This window comes from Amborella trichopoda, chromosome 10, assembly GCF_054954075.1.
Source record: "Amborella trichopoda isolate Santa Cruz 75 chromosome 10, AtrichopodaSantaCruz75HAP2 v2.0, whole genome shotgun sequence".
In the NCBI taxonomy this organism is placed as follows: domain Eukaryota; kingdom Viridiplantae; phylum Streptophyta; class Magnoliopsida; order Amborellales; family Amborellaceae; genus Amborella; species Amborella trichopoda.
In genome coordinates, this window is record NC_142345.1 from 4,556,877 (window position 1) to 4,578,907 (window position 22,031).

Here is a 22,031-nt window from a genome sequence, read left to right on the forward strand (position 1 = left end):
TTTTTTTTACAGTCTATATATTTTTGATCAGGTGCGCTTTACACAATGTCCATCTAAATAGACATCCAAGGTTCAGCGGGCTCTTGCACCCACTGACTCGGAGGAAACTTTTCCATTCTTAAAAGCTCATAATTCTCTAACAAAGTAGAATTCTCTGCCAAATTTAACAGTGCAATGCTCCTGCAGAGTTCCCTATGGAGGAACAAGTAATTACCAAAATTAGTAGGCTTCTCCTTCTCTCAAATACCAACAATCCCTAATTCCTAAAAGCTAATGAACCCACCGAAATTCTTTGTCAAATTGATTGGGGCAATACTCATAATGTTACAAGAACCTCAACCAGTCAGATTTCAAATCTGATAATGGATGTGTCAATTATGTGCATGAAGCTTGAGTAGAATTTTCTCATGTTTAAGCATAGTCAATGATACACCCTCTAATATGGCCTGATTTCATGTCTAACATACAAAAAAAAAGGCAATTGTGATCCTTTTGTACAAAAAAATAACTAGTCTTGTTATACCCTTGCTTGAAAAAAAAAGTCACCTATTCTTTTACTTTATGCTATAAACAGGAGAAAGAAGCATCCAAATTGAGCCTTTAAAGACTGATCTCATCAACAGATTAAGAAGGTGGGTCCCATGGAAAATTCTATTAATATTAATGGCGAAATTTATTAATTATCTATAAGAGATGAACAATTTAACACCTTAGCTGTTTCTGTTGATCCAATTTTAAAATACCCATAAAAAAACTATATGATCTTATGTTAGAATAGTTGCATATAGGTAGACTGCTAAATAATTAATTTCATATGAAAGGTTGCAACATTACACTGTAGAAGCAGGGTGCACCTCAAAAATCCAGTAGAAAATAGTGTTTTAAATTTGGAAATTTTTCTAATTGATCATATCAACCTCGAGTTATATAGTATAAAAAAACGATTTTAAAGTCTTAAAATTAGTGTATTTTGTAAGAAGTTTTCTAAACCGTCTATTTTTCAAGATTTTCAAGTGTTTTTAGATTAACTCAATTTGCATTGTTCTTAGAATTTTAAATTTCCTAATTGAGTTGAATACATAATTTCAATCTATCTCGAGGTTTCTATTTAGAAACTACATCTTCCAACAAAATTTAAAGATGCAACTTAATTGTGCAGTACAAGGTGGGCATTGAGCACCTTAAAAATTTAAAGATACATCTTAATTGTATAGTACAAAGCCGCCATTGGGCACCTTATACAAACCTCACCCTTTGAAAAATTTAGGCATTAAGAAAACAAAGTAAAGCCTCACCTCAAATCGTTGCACTTTTGGCTTCAAAAACTTCCAGGATGGTTCTAAAATCAATTTTCAACAGCAATAAAAAATTTTGAAACCCAAATAATGGTCCAAATCCTGTGGAACTAAACACTTATTTTTAGGGTGAAAGAAACGGTCTAGATAAATTTGTCTATCAAAGGGGGTTCGCTCCATACTGGGACTATTGTCTCTAAAATCTATAATCTCTTTTTAGTTTAAGCTAATAGTGGAATTTCTATCAAAACAAGAAAAAAAAAAAAGAAGAAACAATATAGATAATTTATTACAACGTATGCTATTTTAGAGCTTGAAATCCTAATTTTTTATCACAACCATAATGTTCTAGCCAAGATGATCGATGTAAAACGTTTCCGATACTTGAATTGTAATTTTTTATGAGTTATGAGGTGAAGATTTACTTATTTTTTGGGGTGGCAATGGACCCAGACCCTACCTAATACCCGAGGGGTAGACTTAGATAGGATATGGGTTCAAAAATTGGACCCCGTGGGTCAGGTTTGGGCCCAAATCTTGGATCCCAAGCACTATTTGAGTTCGGGTCCGATAATATTTTTTGGGTCTTAACATATTAAATATAGTTAAATACATAGATATTTTAAATTTTTGGCTTGAATCCGATTGCATCCAGATCCAGTATATTTTTGGTCCAGGTCCAGGGGAATTCGGGCACGGGTCCCAAATCATTCTTTGGGTACGGTTGGACCCGGAATCGACCCGACTTATTTTGATTGGTAAAAGTTTTTTCTCCATTAGTAAATGATAAGCGCAAATTACGGAAGTTGATGTGGAAAATGAGAAATTTGGTAAATAATAAGGGCAAATTAGGTAAGTCGGAAGTTGATGGGGAAGCGAGTTGCTTGTGCACATCGATGCTCTTCCGTAGGGGGCGGAGAAGAGAGAGAGAGACATGCGTTGTTTTAGAGGTCAAATTTAGAGAGAGATAGAGACATGGAGAGGTCGATTCTAGAGAGAGAGAGAGAGAAAATATAGAGAGAGAAAGAGGAACAGGGAAGATGTCATCGTGTAAGCTGCTGTCATCCAACCGCGACGCGTCGCCATGGCAGAAGAAACACCACCTTCTCTCTTTCTCTCTCCTCTCTCTACTGTGTAAATATATAAAAATGGAAAAAGCCTTTTCTTCCATTTCCGAGGCAGAGGCAGGGGCAGTTCTTCTCTGTTTCATTTTATCGTAATAATAAAAGTCAGATATTTTATTAATAATATATGAGTAAATAAACAAATAAAAGAGGTTCAGCCCATCACCCTCCCTCGTGCATTTTCTCTCTCTACTTTCTCTCTCTAAAAGGATTGGAGGGGGAGGCCGCGGGACGAGAGAGATAGAGCTTCTCCCTTCCCTCCCTCGCCTTGGTACTTTCTCTCTCTAAAAGGTTTGCAGAGGGAAGCTGGGTTTTGTGGAAGGTACGAGTTTTAGAGAGAGAGAGAGCCTCTTCCTTCCCTCCCTCGATTCTGCTTCCATTTCCCATTCACCACCTTTCTCTCTCTAAAATTCGACGTCCAGTCTTGTTTCTCTCTCTAACTGCTTGCATTTCTAACTCGCCACCTCTTTCTCTCTAAATCTCGACGTACAGGCAAGTTTCTCTCTCTAAGCTAAGGCCTTCATTCTCGACGAGCCGAGCAGGTTTATTTCTCTCTCTTTCTCACGTATTCTTTTCCTTCAGGGCTCAAGGAAACGTCCTCCCGTCTCTCTCTCTCTCTCTAACTCTCTTTAATTAAAAGGAATTTATGCTTTTTCTTTAGTCTTGATGACTTTCTCCCTCTAAAAATTGTTCGTCTTTGTGCATTCATGCATCTGTCGTGATTCTCTCTCTTAGCCTTCCCGTTTTCTTGCCTTCTCTCTTCCTTTTGTAACAGTCTCTCTCTCTCTCTTCATTGCATTTTGGTTTGTAATCTGATTTGTAAAGCTGAATTTATTATTTTTCGTGCTGCTTTTGGTTATGATTGATCTAATATTGCTTGAGTCCACCTTTTTTGTTTTTTTTTTTTCTTTTTGATTGGCTTTTTCACAAATGAGTGTTTAATTCTTCTGTTCTCTGTTTTTGGATTTGATTTTTGTTATGATTAGCATTGCGTTGGTGAATTTTGTATTTCGATGGGGTGTTTCCTTTTTGGTTTCTTCTCTTGAATTTAGGATTTGCATTGTACAGTTGAAAGTTTCCATTTTTGCTTGTTAATAGGATTATGAAGTTGGTTTTTTGGCTTTTGTGTATTTATCAGCATTATATTTGTGGATTTTGTAGTTTTCTCCCTTTTTTCAGTTTCAATTATGTGGAAAATCTCTCTTTCTCTCTCTCTCTGGTCTGGCTTACATTTTTATTTGTGGACTTCTCATTTAACTCTCTCTCTCTCTATATATATCTGCTCTGGCTTACATTTAAATTTATTTGTGGACTTCTCATTTAAATTTGATCCTAGCACATGGAGTTCTCATTTAAATTTTATCCTAGCACGTGGCATTCTCATTTAAATTTCATCCTATTTATTGAGTTCTGCAATGATCAATTTGCATATTAGCCTCTCTTTTTTTTCTTTTTTCATTTAATCTACTCTGTTCTTTGAAAGGTTCCTCGAAACGGGGATTTTGTGTGCATATTAGATTGTTACCAATTGTCTTTTTGCCTTTTCATCTATTTGTAGGTTAATTATCAAGTCCAATGCAAAAGAACTGGATCAGTTAAATTGTTGATGCAGTATATGGGGCCTATTTTTCTTACAAATCAATGTATGATTTCTCCTCTTGTGCTCTTCGGCATCGTGCTGAATCATTTCTCCGTCGATTCGACTGGGTTATTGGGGCAGGAGCACAATTCTCAGGTAATTTGATTGATCAAATTCTCTTTTGGCCATTTCTCTTACCATCCTCTAGCTACATAATGCCTTCCATTAAGCCTGTTTTATGAGCTGTTTTTATGGTTTTCGTAATTCAGGCTTTTCCTAACTACCACTTCATCATACTGACTGTAAATGTGCCTAATGGCTATCTTTTGAATATGAACTCAGTAGGCAATAGCAAAACCAATGCCCTCGTGCATTGTTTAACAACACAGGCTCGGGCTGGGATTCACCAAGGTCTCAAGCCTGAGTCACTTATTATAGGTTGAGTGGGTCATTTTTAAACAAAGAAATTAGGGTTCGGGGGAAGACTCAATTTGAGCCCTGAGGTTTTGCTCCAGGCTCACCAGGTTGCCCACGCGAGCCGACTCGGGCGAGTGCCAAGCCAAGTCCCTGATGTTTTAAACACTGCCCTCATGTAATCCATGCGAGTCTCTTTACATCATGCCATGATGAGCTTATACACGCTTGGGTCCTTGGATTGCAAGGACTAATTTAAATGTGTATTATTATGACGCACTTTTTCTGGCATTAGTTAGCCTATCATTTCGTACAAGTTGTAGTCCTTCCTCTTTCTTTTCGAATTTAGCATTTCCTGAACGAATATTGTTTCATGCTGGCTGGGTCACATTTATACAATATGCTGTCCCACGGTATAAAGCATCTGTCTTAAAGATGGATGCAAATAGGTGGTCCATCTAAAAACAATTGAAATTAACAGTCTAAAAGTTTTCTTAATAGAATTATTATTTCTAATTTTCAAGTTTTATTTATTTTTTTGGTATTCATGATCTCCATGTTAGAGATTACATGTCCTTAAAAATTAAGTCCAAAATTCCATCTCAAAATTGGATGTTTAAGAGGTGACTCGTCTACATGGACTCATAGAAAATGTGTCCTTTCCTGAAATATTCATGTGATGCTAATAACCAGCATTTAAAAACCTGAGCCTGGGATCTGAATCACTAGGGTCGCAAGACCGAATCAGGGCAGACTCAGACGAGTCAGACCGCTTGACTCGACTGAGTCTCAGATACAAAATACATAAGCTGCTGCTGGGTAGGAACCGACTCCCTCCTTTTTTGGGATTAGTCACGTGGACCTGGCACCCGGCTAGTCCAGTGGCTCAGGTAAGGTTGAGCCTGAATCCACTATTTTCTGACCACTACTAATTACCTAATAAAACATAGTATTCATTTGATGCTGAGAAATGTATTGCAGGTTGCTGTTTTGTTTGTCCATAGTGGCCCAACGTTGTTAAGGGACTGATTTCTTCCATGAAGACAAGCTCCCTTGCTTTTGGAATTTAACTACATCTTCATAATGGGGGGCTGTGTGTCAACAGCTCAAAGAAAAACGAGATCTCGAAAGAAGTTCTTACTTAGGTCCGGTAGGCGTCGTCGGACAAAAAATTCTTCTACAGTTTCTGATGCTCCTAAAACATGTACTAGTGAGGCTACAAATTCCATAGCAGATTTTGCTATTAGTGAATTTGTTCACATGGATTTTGAGAAGGGCGCAAATGCACGTGGGACATTCCATCTAACTCAGCTGCAATGGCATTGTAGTCAGTTTGACACAAATGGTAATTTGCTTTTTGTTTAGTTCATTTCTTTAAGTTTGTAAATTGTTGAGGGTGGGATCATTTCTGTTTTCCCTGGCTTTGGAATGGTCATGAGCAAAAATTTCAAGCATTAGATGGTATGCCTGGAACATGCCTCAAAACACTTCAACTTGTAAAATATGTGATTTATGCGATACTTCTTGTTTTGAATTGCTAGGTTTACATTTATGCAATTTTTTGAGGGAATAATAGACTTCTATTGTAAGGAACGATATACATTGTGAGTTTTCCGGAGAAGAATATTATAGCATCCCACAGACTGGGTGCTCTACACCATGTGTTACCCTGCTACCCCCTCTTCAGTGAGGGAGTTTTCATTTATGTATTGCAGCCTCATATCCATATTCCCAAGACTGATGTGCCAAAGAAAACTATAACTTGTGTTTGCTGTTATTGCTACAAAGCTGTTACTGAGTGGAAAAGCATTTGGTGTGTCTTAATCATAGTTAGTTAATGCTTACGAGAGATTATAGTGGTGTGAAATGCCTGTTCCTGGCCACACCACCTGATCCCTGGACCTCATCCTTGGGGTAGTGTTGGCCTAGCATATATGCCTTTTCATTGTGTTAGTACTCTCTAGACCTAGGGGCCATCACTTGGTGTGACGGTAAAAGGCTCGGGTAGGCAGTGCAAGAGCGCTGGTTCGAGTCCCGATAGTGGCCACTTTGTGCATAAAAAGCCAAAGGTTAGGACCGTTTCCAGCTCACCCTTCTTGAGACCCTGTAGGCGGGACCAGCACCAGGTTACGGCCCTTTTTTAGTACTCTCTAGACCTATCAAAAAGAAGAAAAGAGCTCAGCTGAAACTTGAATTTCAAACTGAATCATCCCAAAGCTTAAATGTCGAATGAACCTGTTGCACCTGGTATGTGTGAAACTGCTTATGCATATTTATGAAGCAAAACCATCATTAACTGGAAGCACCCCTTGTTTGGAAGTCTGGTTTCCTTCTATCCTTCTGTAAGGCTTAGATCCATAGATATGCAAATCTGCATGCAGGATATATTCGTTTTCGCCATTTGCATTGGAGACATGCACTAATAACTTGTTATTTCTTTTTTCCTATTTGCGAGATATGCATTTAGCAGAACTTTTGCTTTGGTCAGAGGTTTTTGGCTCTTTTCCTCTTCGCTAATGTTTTCAAATATTTCTGCATTTAATATGTTTTCAAATGAAGATTTTCTGTTAACTGCCACTCAATCAACATGTCAAAGTACCAACAGAGATCATTTGGGATTCGAAATTACAGCAAATGCTTTTCCTCATTTTAAATTCAATAGGTTGCAAAAGGGCATCTTGTAGAAGTTAACTTTGGATCATTATCGGTTTATAGGAATATGCCAAGAGGAAGCATGGTTTGACTCTGTCAGTTTTTTAGAATCCGACTCTGATGATGATTTCAGCAGTGTGCATGGAGGTAATAAACCTGTCAATTCCCCCTGTTTCCCGCTATAAAAATTATACGAGTAACAGAATTTTTTGTGCTTTCTATAACAATATCAGCCTTAAACTACGAGAATTAGAATCTTTTGTCTTTTATGCTTTGTTGTTCTGATTTTCTTTAATTGCTGCAGATTTCTTCCCTTCCACTGGCCATGCACTTAATAATGCTTCTTCTGGTGCGTCATGTTTTATGGATGCCATTTGTAAGATTGAAGATATTTGCGATAGCACACCAGTGTCATTGACTGTTGAGCGTTATTTGAAAATAGATGGAGGTAAAGCTGAGAGATTTTTAAATAAAGGCGAACCCAAAAAAGAAGCAGATGCCTTTGGAGTTAGGAGTGCTCAAGGTTATGGGTTTTCCAGTGGAACAAAGTCGGATGAAACCAAACCTAGAGCTCTTGGGTCTGAAGTTGGTCACAAAAGGAAAAAACCATTGGATGACCCTTACGGGAGTTCCAATGGTCGGAGGGAAGATGCATTCACTTCTCCAGAAGAGAAAAACCATGATCTGTCCTTGAAACAAATGGCAAAATCTTGCTTGCCTAGATTGGTTCCAACTCTCAGTTTTAATGACAAAACTCAACCACTCAGCCCTGGTCCCCCATCTCAAAGAAAAAAGGCAGCAGTTATCAGGCTCTCTTTGAAGCGATGTTCCTATGATGGTTGTGAGAACACTGAAATCTGTAAGGGTAATTTTCCTTTTTTGTTGTTTTACATTGCTTGGATTTTGTGATTGTCAGGTTCCAAACATACTGATTATCCTTACTTCACCAATGATTAACGAATGAAGTTTGCACAAAAATTACGCAAAAAGTTTCCTAAAAATTCATGAAGGCGCATTTGGGTTAACATATTCTGGTGCCCATGAAGCTGGTGTGGAATAAACCCACCGGCATGGCCTTGCAAAATTTTATTGTTATCTAATCATTTTTACTTTCTAATATAGATTCATGGAATTTATTCAGGCACTTCAAAGAGGTTTCTCTATCGACCCAGAGCAGGACTTCAGGTTCCATGCACTTTAGGGGAGAAGCCAATGCAAGGTTGCTGGTCTGCTCTTGAACCTTCTGTGTTTAAGCTCCGTGGTGAAAACTACTTCAGGTATGTTGTAGATATTATAACTTTCATGTTCGCAATCTAGGGAAGGAAGCTTGAGTTATCCTAGACATGAAAAAGATATAATATGGATGACATGTATGTGAATTACTTTGATTAGGATGAATTATTTTGATTAGGTAAAGCAATCCTTGAATTAATAATTTGAATCCTTGATTTGATCTCTATCATATTATTTTCCTTTTTAATGATTTTTATTGCAAAGTTGTGTGCTCTGAACCATTTATATGGGATATGCAGGGATAAGAAGAAGTCTCCTGCAGCGAACTACACTCCCTTTATCGCAATTGGTGTTGACCTATTTGTTTGTCCTAGAAAGGTTAATCATATTGCTCAGTATCTAGACCTTCCATCCATGAAATCACAAGAGAAAATACCACCTCTATTGATTGTTAACATTCAGGTAGCATTATTTCCACATCTTGTATTTCTTGATAAATTCAAATACAGATTATAGATGTTAAGGCTAGCACTTTTTTATTTGAAATAGCTGGCGATTGCATTAGAAACTTTGTCATCTTATTGGTAAGTCGAAAGCTGAGATCATATGTCTAATGAGCTCATTGTGGCTTGGTGGCAGCTACCTACTTATCCTGCTGCTATGTTTGTTGGTGATACTGATGGTGAAGGGATGAGCCTTGTACTATATTTTAAACTTTCAGAGAACCTTGAGAAAGAGATTTCTGCCCATTGTCAGGAGAGCATCAAGGTAATTCCAGTAGATATAAAATACAGATCTGAAGTCTAGCGAAAATGGACATTGGACTAGCTTCCTTTGGCTATCATATTTAATTGGGAAAACATATAATTGTTATGATTTCCATGTACAGCAGAAGTTGGCCACTATATTCCGAAACTTTAAACTTCACAATCAAGTTATTTGACAAATTTTTTGTCCACATTTTCCCATGAATAGAATTTCGGTGATAAACCTTGAGAAAGTGTTGTCCTTAAAATATTTGATTTATAAGATGTTTTGTATCACTATAGTCGTGTAGCATGCTAGAGAGTAGAGCTCAGTTCTTGTTTCCTTCCAGTTAATGCTCAAAGGCAATTTGGTATTTTGGTTTACAATTCCTGGATCTTGACTTATCAAAGGAAAAAAACCTGGATTTGAGTAGCACTTGACCCGTACTTTCTAGAAAAGACAGGTGGATTCCATAATTCTCATCATTAGCAAACAAGAGAGTATGGATGCTATGTAAATGGCACAATATGACTTGATTCATAATACATAGAGCCCTGAAATTGATGCTTCACATTCACTTGGCATTCATTGGCCAATACCAATGAATAGGACTAAAGCAAAAGCATAAACCATCTAGTGTTGCGGTGCCGATTTTACATATCAACCACGTTGATTGAGGTTTACTTTCAGGTTTTATGGTGGGAATTGTAAGTTCTTTGAAAAGTACATAGGTTTCTCTATTTTCCATTGTGGCCCTGAGCTGAGGTATGCAGTGCAGCTGCTGTTTTTAACACTCAAAAGGTGAATGGGTTCCACATCAATTTGGACTTAATTGATTAAATTTATGACCTTGTAATTACTTGGGTTGCTTGGAGGAATCTATTTTGTTGTTATTGCCCTTTTTCAATGGAAAGAAGAATATAGATCATGAAATAGGTGGTAGTTTATATAATAATTGAATTTGAGTTTTGACTCTTATTAGTCAGAGTTGGAATTCTGTTAGAAGCCATGAAAACAAGTATAGGTTTGGAGGAGTTAAATTTGGCTGCAAGATAGTAGGCTACCCTCCTAACCAGTGCAAGGGGCCGTTACTTGGTGTGATGGTAAAAGGCTCCGGTAACCAGCACAAGAGCACAGGTTCTGTCCTGGGAGCGGCCACTTTGTGCATAAGAAAGCCATAGGTTAGGACCGTTTCCATCTCACCCTCCCGGGACCCTGCGTAGACTGGACCAGCACCGGGTTACGGCCCTTTATAGTAGGCTACCCTGGCCTTTATTTCTTAAGGTGCACTTTACACCACTGTTTACTCAATTTGTAGCATTTTGCAGTTCTCCCACCCATTTGTTTTGCAAAACCCTATAAACAATGTATTATACCTAGCCAATATAAGTCTATCAATCCGGTATATTCAATACATACTGATTGCAGAGAAAAAGAAACTAGTATGTCATCACGCATAAACATATTCAACCTCACATATAACAGAACTTGGATTCTGGAGACATTTAAAAAACTAACAATAAAATGGATTATGATTAAAATAAAGCTCCCACTCAAGCTGTGTAATGTCCTTAGCTGTTCTGTACTTGTTATTTCCATGAAATAGGTAGTTTTAATGTTATCTTGTTCATTCTTCTAGATAAGACCCAAGCAATTACCGATATATCTGGTAATATTTCATTACCAATATATCAGGTAATATGTCGGACATCCTGATATTCTGTTTAATATCATTTGCATATTTGTTTGTGTGCCCTTGTGATTTTACATTTACATCCTATTATCTGTTAGGGTTTAGTTTGGCTACTCCCATTATGGTGTGCATTCCCTGAACACTATCAAAAACCTTATCGTGTATTCCCCGACAAAACCCTATTTGTTAATGCTTAAACGTGCTAATTATGCAGAAAATGATTGATGATGAAGTAGAAAAGGTTAAAGGGTTTGCATCAGAATCCGTGGTTCCATTCAGAGAGAGATTAAAAATAATGGCAAGGGTGGTCAATCCAGAGGATCTCCATCTGAGTGCTACAGAAAGGAAGCTTCTGCATGCTTATAATGAAAAGCCAGTGCTTTCGCGCCCTCAACATGCTTTTTATAGGGTAAATTCTCTGTGCATCTTTGATTATTCATCAGTGTTCTAAAAATCAGTGACTTTGAGCTCGGACAGCCCTAGCCACTCAAACCTGGGTGGGTGCTAGCCCTAAGACTAGGAGCGAGTCTGAGCCAGGTACATCGATTTTTATGTATTTCTTTTTTGTAGAGGTTAGCCGAGTCAGTAGTCTGACACAGCTGACTGCCTATTTTTAACCCGATGTCGGGGCTTTTAATCATGGTACTTTTATGCAAAATGTGGAATTGCGCATAGAACATAAAAATGAACCATGATATATTTGTGTATTGCTACTATATTACGAGTTTGTCAATTCGCTCTTGGTACTACTTTGTGTTTATTTGCTCATGTAATCTTGTAGCTCCGAGCAGGGCCCAAACTATTTTGAGATAGATCGCTACTATATTATAAGTTCGTTAATTCGCTCTTGGCACTACTATGTGTTTGTAAGCGCATGTAATCTTGTGGCTCCGAGCAGGGCCCAAACTATTTTGAGATAGATCGCTACTATTTTATGAGTTTGTCAATTCGCTCTTGGCACTACTTTGTGTTTGTTAGCTCATGTAATCTTGTGGCTCCGAGCAGGGTCCAAACTATTTTGAGATAGATCTTGACATACATCGATTCAGTTACATTTCGAGGAAAGGACTTGATGCATTCCGAGAGAGGTTAAAATATGGCATACTTGACCTGGGTTTAACTATTCAGGTATTGCTCAAGGCCAGGGCAAATCCCTCTCTCTCTCTCTCTCTCTTGTTTATTTAAACTAAGTGGTATCGTTTGTGGGATCATCAGGCCCAGAAGCCAGAAGAACTTCCGGAACAGGTGCTTAGCTGTGTGAGGCTGAACAAACTGGACTTTACGGACAATGGCCAAATACCCAACCTTGTTACTCTTGACGATGATCAATTTGATGGCTTTAGACCATCCTTTCAAAGGTGAAGAAAGAAATCTCTCTTTCATTGTAATAATGCAAGCTCTCTATGGCACAAAGTAGATTGTGCCATTACCAAAAAAAAAAAAGAATGGAAAGACTGTTATATTATTGTAAAAATTGGAAAAAAAAAAAAATTCATCAATCATCCTAATAATCATCCGTCCTCCCTCTCCTGCTTTCTTCATGAAATGCTCATAAAAATATGGTATTATTGGCAAGGGAGAATGCCAAGAGCAGATGGATTCAGCAGGGTATGTTATTAAGAATTGGACTTTGAGCCTAGAGTTCACTCCACGTTTGGGAGTTTAATGAATGGCATATAAGATATGATACAAATTATTTTAGCATTGCACTAATTTTACCCATATGAGGAGTTAACCCATCGAAGAACAGAACTACTATATAGTACTGTATTTTTTATGAAGCTTTAATTAAATGTTTAAAAGTAAGCTTACAATAATGTTATATTCTAGTACAATAATATTTAATTGAAGATATGGACCTTGATGTAGCACAATAGCTGAATAAAATGTAGCTAGCCGATCTCAAATAGTTTGGAAAAGGTTTAGATGATGAATAATTAATGAGCCAATTTAATTTTTCAATATTAATTAATATGTGAATAATCATATATTGATTAATGTGTGACTTATGGTTAGCTAACTCTCAACCGTTCCAAGAGATATATAATGGATGGAGAGACATGGAAAGCCCATCAAAAGAAAAGGTTGAAACTAGAACAAAACATTTACACAAGGGCATGCTGTCTATGCCCTACTGCATAAAACTTATATGCTTCTCTCCATCCAACCATCCAAATTTTGAATGAATGGTTGAAATGGATTCAATCACAATGTCATATCTCTATACTATTTTATTTCAAATTATTTTTCTACAAAATATTTTAACACCAAATTTTGGGTGTCCAATCCTCTCTTAAACTCGCACTTGTAAAAAATTATATAAAAAAAATATTCTCAATAAAATAAAATGATCAGAATTCTTCTGAAAGTTTCATTAGGTATTTTGGTTATTATGCTTTATCGAAAAATCCTTTTTAATATTGTTTTTAGGTGTGTTCTATTGAGAAGATGGCACGTATCAAATTCCGTACTCATATAATTTGTAAATAAAAAAAATTTAAAAATAAAATACTCTGAGGCATCAGATCTTTTAGATTAAATGGTCAAGATTAAATGGTCAAGGTTCACTTGATCTAAATTGATAGGTTGGATGGGGGAAAGTATATATCTTGTAGGGGAATAGGGGAAGAATAGAAACCTTTCCTTTTACGCAAAGGCTTATTTTTCAAAGTTTTTTTATTCTTTCTTTTGAATGCATAGCCTGCGATAAGATTTGAATTGTATAACATGGACACGCGTCTGCGATGCTTGTCAAAGCACCGAGGATACGCTTTTGAACTAAGATACTCTATGAACCTTTTTCCTTGATTTCACTATGAAAATAATAAATTGTTGATCAATACCCACATTTCCATTTATATGAATAAAAAGTTTATATAAGGTTAACACTTTAAATATAGAATTAAGGTGCATGTCTAAAATCATTTGAAATAGGTTGTTTTGATGTCATAAAAATATCGGACGGATCATTTCGACATCGAGATGTATAGATATGGAGAAAAAATGAGATTTCAATTCTTTGAAATAGTATATTTTACAACTCATTATTTAGACAGTCCAATTTCAAGATTTCATGCATTTATGGATTTGCTTGAGTTGCACTATTTTTTAAGTTTAAAAACTATAAAGACATGGGAAAAAGATTTTTCAAGTTACTAACTATAAAGTTATTAGCTATAATGAATAGTATAAGTTACTAGCTCTCAGTCGTTAGATCTTCATCGGGTGGTTAAAAATTCATATTTATTTTATTTTAAATATTTTTCTATAAATTATATTAAGATGAAATTTTTGGTGTATATACTAAACACTATTGTGCATCATATGAAAATATAAAACAATTACTTTCAATTATTTAAAATGATCGAATGACCCTTGTCATTTTTTAGGGGTATGTTAGTCATTTTATATTTTAGAAAATATTTTTTATATATTTGTTTATTGCGTGCCCTATTTTTTAATACACACATCCAAATTTTCATTACGATTTGTTTTCTAGAAAAAAGATGAAAATTCAGATAGTGATATGAATTTTGAACTATCCAAAGAAGATCTGACCATTAGGAGCTAATAGCTTATACTATTCATTATAGCTAGTAGTTTAGGAAATTTTTTTTCAAAGACATATTCTCACACCATCCTAAGGATTCGACACCAAAATTGTATTTTATGACAATTTGGAGGTGCACCATACTTTGATTGTTTAAGTTACAACCTCATGTACCGCACCTTTATATAAAACTATTTATTTTTCATACAAAGAAGTCACAACCATTATTAAATATATATAATGAGATAATTTATTTTTCATACAAAGAGATCACAACCATTATTGACTGTTGGACCTAAAATTAGGTGGTTAAGGATGTGCTATTAGTTGGCCACAATTTTCAAAACAAAATTTTTCGAATGTGATGTTACACTTCGGATTTCACATCCAAAGGCTAAAAATAATAGTGACTTCCCACGAAAAGCAAATGGTCTTGTCTTATACAAACCCTTACCTAAATGATGTGAAGAAAAGTTATCTAAAAAGTCACTTTAGAGTTTCTAAAGCTTTCATGTCTATTTGATGCTAATACTTGTCCTTAAGTCTTTGTTGTAACACTAAGCTCTAAAATGAGCAAATGAGCAGTGTGATTAAGAACCTCCTCATGCATCCAATGCGAGACTTGCAGCGTCCCCCATGATCCTTATTATTACAAACTTAAACTTACAAATAACCTCCAAACTATACTTTATATGCAACTTAGCTCGAAACAATTTTTTTTTCACTTTTTGCGTCAAAATGAATTTTTCTAATAAATACCCCCCAAGTCATAAAAAAATAAAATAAAGACCAAACTCCCCTCTAGAAAACATGTGGTCCAACATAAAATAAGGGTGGTGTAGCATTATGTTTCTGGAAAGCATGCAGTCCGACATAAAACAAGTGCGATCCGGCACTTTAAGCATGCGGTCCGACAAAATGGGGCAATCTTACAGAAAATAGGGCAGTCCGGCATAAAGCGTATTTTCATAAACAATATGACTTTTTTTACTAGGGATATTTGCTACAAAAGCTTAATTTGGGATAAAAGTTGCTGGAACACATTTTGTTTAGGGTAGGTGGTCAAAAAAATCTTCTTTTGGATGTTTTTTTTTTTTGTAATTTTCCCAATTTACTAAGTGTTATGCAAGGCGAAGGAGGCTTTCATCCCTATTCCCCACGCAGACCAAGATCATCAAACGACACCCCCCCTCTAATGCAAAAACAAAGTAAAATCATCAATGCTAACCAAATCCATGCCATGTGCTTCAATATCAACAATTTTGACACTACCAGCAAAGTGTTCGAGAGAGAGGGATGAGGGGGCTAAAGCACAAATGACTCGTTTCCTATAAGGAATACAATAAAGATTATTTTCTTATATGCAATTCAATAAGATTTTAGAAGCAGCTCGTGCTACAATATAAACCCATGGCAACTAAGAATGAATTTTCAGCAGAAAACCCTACAACTACTTGTGATATCCAAAAAACAAATCTATGGCGAGTTCCCAGTGATTGGAAGAGAACCTGCATTACCATGCGACCTAGCGTTTTAACGCCGTCCTGCATTTTCGGCTAATCTTACAAAGCCTTCGAAAAAACTTTATTCTTTTTTCCCGTGAGCCCTAGACATTCTCAATGAAAGCAGGGTTCAACAACCCCTCAAAAAGCCCTAGAAGCTGGTCAGCCATTATGTTCTGGGTTTGTGAAAGGTGAGCCTCGTATCAGCTGCAAATTCCGGTGGGGTTGAATACAAGCTATGGTGGCTAAGATCCATGGGGGTTTTGATTAGAGGCTTCGGTAATCCCATTCCCACTACATCAACAGTGACATTGATCCTCTCTTGAAATTTCGCCACTGAGACGTTTTCATCTTGGCAAATGAAAAACTCAGACATTCCAAGGAGGGTGTAAGGCAAATAGCAAGCTGTCCTCCTAACTTTGCCAAACTCAGCCACCATTACAATTCGAGTTGGAAATATTAAGTATTCAAATCCATGGAGAGAGAGAGTGTGCGTGTTCAAATCCATACATGAATCAAGAAGCTCATACCAGAACAAGGAGGTTCCCAATTTGTATTCGTTCGGCATTAGGGACACAAACACAGAGAGAAAGAAGGGTAAAATGCCTTCAAGTCCCATGAAAAACTTAAATCCCCTTCAAATACAGCCAGGGCCACAGACAGGTATGAGAGCATCAAATATTTGCCCTCTTGAATAGCTTGGAGACCTGTTATAAAGAAGGTACTCGACCAGAAGCGCACTTTATTGACTGGTAAATCAAATGAAAACTCCAATGATATATGAAGTATAATATGGCACTGTGAGAAATAAAATCCCTTGCCTGGGTTAAGGCATTCAGCAATTCTTCGGCACACAAATACAATAACTAAAAAATTTCTCATTTTTGGGGTTTTGAGAACAGAGAGTGAATAAGCGGGTGTTCAAAACTTCGTGCTCTAGTTTAGATACGATACGGCGGGTCAATGTGGACAATAAATTTTTGGAAAAATATGCTTATATAAAAATCACATGACCAAACAAGAGTGAGTGACAGAGATCCAATTCTGGGTTTCTGTCTCCATATTGTGTTCGGTAAAGCAAGCTGATTATTTCACAAGAGAGACTCATTTCTAGGCTCTAGACATAAACCAAAACCGAGGGAAAAGAAAAATAACTGGTAAAAGACAACTTCCAATATATTATTCTGACATTTTTAAACTGAGTTTTATTACGTAGCAAGATTGGATAATGAAGAAGAAGTATGTTATGTCTTTTTGCTTTTGAGTGAGTGAGCTGCTTTTCATTTTATTTTATTTCTTTAGAAGCTGTCATCTTTTTTGCTTTTGGGTGAGTGAGCTGCTTTTCATAAGAGAATAAAACTGAAAAAACTTAGATTATCCACTATATGTGGCTGAAAAAACAAATGTAACTGAATTTTCATTGACATTCAATAGGTTTTTATTAAGAGAATAAAACTCGAAACAAACTAGATTATCAAATATACCTGATTTTGATGGTTAACTGAATTTGATTCATGTTATTTCTAATTAAAAAACTGAATAGAACTGTATAACAACATCACTAAAAAATTACAATGGTGTTTTTACATTCTTTGAGATAGAACTCAATTCTTCTGATATCCAAAAATTAAATTCAAGGGAGTTATGCAAAACGGGAAACTTAAATCAAAGCAATAGCTCACAGAGAGAAGAAAGCACAAAGAGGAGGATGGGAATCTGTAAACCAGTCGTCTAAAGTCTAAAGTCTAAAGCCGATATCACAAAGCAATCGAAAAATGCAAGAAAACCAAAAAACAAAGAAATCAGAAAGAACAAACATATACCGGGACTTCAAGCACCCCCAAATGGTATAAATTCCATTAAAAAAAGAAAAACTGAACAAAAATACTAATCTGAATATGTCCATAGGATTTCCATTTTTACAGCAGATTAAAAACTCAAAACCCAGATCATTTACAGGGGTTTCAAAAATTTTACTGCAAAAGAAGGGACAAAAGGGATTCAAAAGCAACCTTCCAATATTTCTGGCCTATGATTATAGCAGTGTGAATTACCTCATCAAGAGGAAACAAAAAAAGCCACAGGCGAATAATAAAGAATGGTTAAATGGTAGGGTACCAATGGCTGTTCAAGCTCCAAGAGAGATCTCATCTTGCCATGTTATCCTTCTCTTGCCTGTTCTTGAAGAAGCCATGGAGTTGTCGCCCTTAAAGGTTGAGGATTTCAGTGCACTCACTGGACCACCACCCTCTGTTGTAGGTTTTATAGTTGTACTTGCAGGGACTTGTATTGTTAGTTTTGTAGTTGCAGTAGCAGGGGAAACAATGGTGATGGTGCTCTTTCTTGGTTCTGCTTCTCCTCCACCTCCTCCATTGCCCCATGGCAACGGAAACCCAGACTTCTGCTTTTTCATATCTAGGGTTTCTTCAGGTTCTACGATTTCTTCTTCAAAGGGCCACATCTCCGGAGTCGTCTCAACCGGCATAATAGCACATGATTTCTCTGATAAGGCTGAGTTCTTCTTCAACAGCTTCAGCCTACGCCTCAAGAACCTGAAAATTATATAGAAAGAAAAGCCATGAATACATTGATAAAACCTGTCATATATATATGTATCTTTCTCTCTCTCTCTCTCTCTCTCTCTCTCTCTCACACACACACATAGTTTTAACCATGGACACACCGGACTTCAGCGTTAAGTTTCTCTCTCTTTCCCCTGGTTCTTCTTAGCCGCTGCTTCAAAGTTTTAGTCTCCTGCAACAAATAAAGCTTTCAGAGAAGGATCTTCTTGCTTTAGGCCATGTAAACGAAGAAGAGAAGTTCAGAAAGTTTACTTTCAGGGAAATATAATGTTACTTTTGGTAATGAATATGAAGAAGAAGAATTCAAAAACTCACCCTAACAAGCTGGAGAAACTCTGGTTGTAAAGTTGCAAGCTTCCTATAATAAGTCTCCTCCAAATCCATGGATGGACCTGCAGTTGCAGGGTTTGCTGTAGCAACTGAATGGTATCGGGGCTTAGAACCTGAAACTTCACCCTTCGAAAAGGGGCTCGGGTTCTGGAAAATCCTCATTGACTCTGGTACTATTTGACAAACTGCAAAATCTTTGATATGAGGTTGTTGAGAAAATAAAAAAGCCTTCAATCGCAGGAAAAACCCTGGAAATCTCGTATGCACCAAAGAGGTGCGAGCTTTGCAATGAAAACGCAAAGATGTCGTGGATCTCGAAGAAACTTGCAAAACTGAAGGTATTATTTCTGCAACTTCAGGGATAAACAATTTATCCTTCAATATGTACGGCCTTATCTTTGCAACCCTAACCGATCAATCCAACCCTAAGGTATCTGCCCTGAAACTGTAATGGAGGCTTGGATCTGGAGAATCATGGCATCAACACCGTCAAGCGCTGATCAGAAACAGGCATCTTCAGGTTCTTTGCAAATACTTGAGATGACATCTGCAGTCTCCTGTAACAGATGCAAAAGCTTTCCCTCTCCAAAAAGGATTAGAAAACCCTAAATCCAGATGATTTCCCTTGAACACCAGAGGAAGAAACCGTAGATCCAGAAGCCTCCCCTTCAAAATCAGGAAAACACAGACAAGATCGAGAACCGTCCCTCTGAAAGTAAACAAAAACCCTAGATCCCAAGCTTTCCCTTCAAAATTAAGAACAGAAACCCTAGATCAAGAAAAGCTTTCTCCTCAAGAACGGAACAACAAAAATCTAGATCCAAAGTCGACCTCGCAAGATCCAGCCGTTCCTTTGAGAGCAACCAGAGAGAACCAGAACATGGACGCCCTTGCCGATAAATGAAATAGGAAGGAAACCAGGATTTTAAAGGACGCAATAAGAGAAAAATAGATAGGAAGAAGTCGTGCTTTTCCTCTCAGAGCAGTTTCAGAGAATATACAGTAATGGTTGCTATCTCAAGAAAATAAAGAAAGAGTCCAAAAGTTCCTTGCAATAAAAAGAGAGCGATTTGGTATAGTAATAGGTGGCATGGATGCTTCCTTGTTTCTAGAGAGAGAAAGAAGTCCAGGTCTAAACGGGAAGGTATGAGACGCGAGGAGGCACGGAGTTGCAGAGATGATAGTAATAATAAAGGAGAGAGAGAGAGACAGAGGTAGAGAGAGAAAGGATGAGTAGGAAAAGGAGGGCAGTGGTTGGAGACGTGGACGAGGAGGGGAGAGAGAATCGTCTTTGGCCATGAGAGAGAGATAATGATAGATTGCAAACGAGTAAGAGACGGGGTCGATAGATAGAGAGAGAGAGAGAGAGAAGAGATAGAGAGAGAGGCGGCAACGCATGGCTTAATCTGGTGCTGACTGACCTCACCTGACCTGGTGACCCAACTCTCTCTCTCTACAATTCCATGCCTGTCTTTCTCTCTCTAACCAACCGCGTTGGCATTTCCAACGCAGGAGAGAGAAATAAACCATCCAACCCTACACAACAGGTTGCAGGAAAGCAATCTCTCTCTCTCTCTCTAGGACTCCCTCTCTTTAGAACTCACTTTCTCTCTCTAGGACTCGTTCTTTCTCTCTCTTACCTTTTACTTTAATCTTACAGCAGGGGAACATGAAAGAGGCCGGCTAAGTCGGCAGGCTGGCTGCGTACGTATCCGGGGCCAGCAGGACTGAGACCGGTCCTCTTTCTTTCTCTCTCTAAACTTCCTTCTTGCCCTCCATACCACTCCAAGCCAATCCATCAGATTCAGACCTCTCAAACCAGGATCTACCAATTAATGGCGTGTATTCCATTAAAATACATGTAGAGAGAGAAAGAGGAAGAAACGTCAATATTTCCCTGTTCTCTATGATTCTTCCTTCCCTCTTAAATTAACTCTTTTCACTTCCAACAGTTTCTCTCTCTCTCTCTGGCATCAATGTGTTTCTTCTACCAACTTTCTCTCTCTAACCTTTTACAATCTAGAGAGAGAAAACACAATCGCCTGTATGTGAGAAATCTGCGTTCTTGAACCTGTATTTCCCTGTACCCTATACCTTCTCTCTCAGTAATTCCTTGATTCGCTTCCATCAATTCTCTCTCTCTGGCATCTGCGTGTTTTACCACGAACTTTCTCTCTCTACACTTTGTATTTCCATTTGCCAAATGCTTTCCGTATCCACCCTTTATATTTCCATCACTGCCATCTGTGTGTTCTTTCTTTCTCTCTCTTCAATCGCTGCCTTGGAGATATCGGTCTCCATCCCAAAGAGAGAGAATATATACTCGATAAAGCGGCATTTTTCTTGCGAGAGAATGTCTCTCTCTAAAAGAGGGAGAAAGAGAAAGCAACAACCGCTTCTTTCGCGGCACAGGGGTCCAGTTTCGTGGATGACGAAATTGCCCCTATTTATTTTACAATATTGATTCTCAAGTCCCTGTTGTGAAGCCGTATAAATAATCCCTTGAGACTCGCACTACACAGAGCTACGTCTATGTCATCATCATCACGACTAAATTCGATTCGCTCACACAAAGATTTGTAATTTTACAAATTTAACGTGGATGTTTTGGATTTTCAAAATCCAAGGATTCTATAAATTAGGATTTTGAAAGTGTTATATTTTTTAAATATTTAATTTTCATCTGTTCTAAAAATTTGAAATTGTCAGAATATTCAATTTTGAAAAACCAAAAATCTTTCTGTTTTTGCACCCCTGTAATATCTGTAAGATTTTTAAATTATAAAATTTCCACAGGTATTTCATAATAATAAAATTTTGGGTAAAATTTCAAATTTTAAAATATAATAATAATATTACTACTATAGGAGGAGGATATGTTACTAATATTCCCAGGTAGTATACACCGTCTGTGTGGGCAATTTCGTCTTTTTCAGGAGAGGGATGAGATTGTCTTTAAAAGATAAGTTGGGGATGTTGTTATCCCTATAATTAAGCCTATGATCTTCACGCGCGTGAGCTCTGATGAAGAAAACGGTGGGACCCATTTACGTTTCTTGTCGATAATGGCTAGAAGAACACGAAAATTCTTTCATGCGGGCTGGAACGTATTTCTACATATGCGGTTATTCTTCTTAAAAAAAATTGTTTCATTCAGGTGGGACCCCATTTCTATAATATAGTTATAAGAGAAATAATTCTATAGAAATTTTTTCCACTTATGTATGTGGGATTCCAAAAAATCACTATTAAATTTGACATGGATCTATAGAAAAGTCAAATCTCACACTTATGTAATAATGTTTTTAGATATTCATGCCAACTTTAATG

The 22,031-nt window shown here is 37.1% G+C and overlaps 2 protein-coding genes across 11 annotated transcripts; one reads left to right on the top strand and one right to left on the bottom strand.

The window, feature by feature from the left end:
* The first annotated feature begins 2,281 nt into the window (after positions 1–2,281).
* On the top strand, positions 2,282–12,236 carry LOC18434716 (DUF1336 family protein (DUF1336)). 10 transcript variants are annotated; one of them, XM_088850430.1, is made up of 13 exons: positions 2,282–2,741; positions 2,912–2,961; positions 3,978–4,154; positions 5,394–5,757; positions 7,128–7,211; positions 7,369–7,413; positions 7,507–7,929; positions 8,206–8,341; positions 8,597–8,759; positions 8,937–9,065; positions 10,952–11,146; positions 11,743–11,865; positions 11,953–12,236. In XM_088850430.1, the coding sequence occupies exons 4-13, from the start codon at positions 5,496–5,498 to the stop codon at positions 12,097–12,099; spliced, it is 1,707 nt and encodes a 568-aa protein (XP_088706556.1). In that variant the 5' UTR covers positions 2,282–2,741; positions 2,912–2,961; positions 3,978–4,154; positions 5,394–5,495; the 3' UTR covers positions 12,100–12,236. The 10 variants fall into 10 exon arrangements, with proteins under 10 accessions (XP_088706556.1, XP_088706558.1, XP_088706557.1 ...); XM_088850432.1 differs by having other exon boundaries at positions 7,507–7,923; XM_088850431.1 differs by having other exon boundaries at positions 2,282–2,690.
* A 5,373-nt stretch (positions 12,237–17,609) lies between these two features.
* On the bottom strand, positions 17,610–19,180 carry LOC18434714 (uncharacterized). The gene is made up of 3 exons (XM_006844777.4): positions 18,687–19,180; positions 18,473–18,543; positions 17,610–18,341 (listed from the first exon to the last, which is right to left on the bottom strand). Exons 1-3 carry the CDS (start codon positions 18,861–18,863, stop codon positions 17,918–17,920), a joined length of 672 nt encoding a protein of 223 aa, XP_006844840.1. The 5' UTR covers positions 18,864–19,180; the 3' UTR covers positions 17,610–17,917.
* Positions 19,181–22,031: the final 2,851 nt, after the last annotated feature.

Coding starts and splice junctions, on each gene's coding strand:
- LOC18434716 (XM_088850426.1), top strand. CDS start 5,496: ATGGGGGGCTGTGTGTCAACAGCTCAAAGAAAAACGAGATCTCGAAAG. Junction 8,760..8,936: donor TATTGATTGTTAACATTCAG/GTAGCATTATTT, acceptor GCTTGGTGGCAG/CTACCTACTTATCCTGCTGC. Junction 9,066..10,951: donor ATTGTCAGGAGAGCATCAAG/GTAATTCCAGTA, acceptor CTAATTATGCAG/AAAATGATTGATGATGAAGT.
- LOC18434714 (XM_006844777.4), bottom strand. CDS start 18,863: ATGAGGATTTTCCAGAACCCGAGCCCCTTTTCGAAGGGTGAAGTTTCA. Junction 18,544..18,686: donor AGTTTCTCCAGCTTGTTAGG/GTGAGTTTTTGA, acceptor TATTTGTTGCAG/GAGACTAAAACTTTGAAGCA. Junction 18,342..18,472: donor AAACTTAACGCTGAAGTCCG/GTGTGTCCATGG, acceptor TATAATTTTCAG/GTTCTTGAGGCGTAGGCTGA.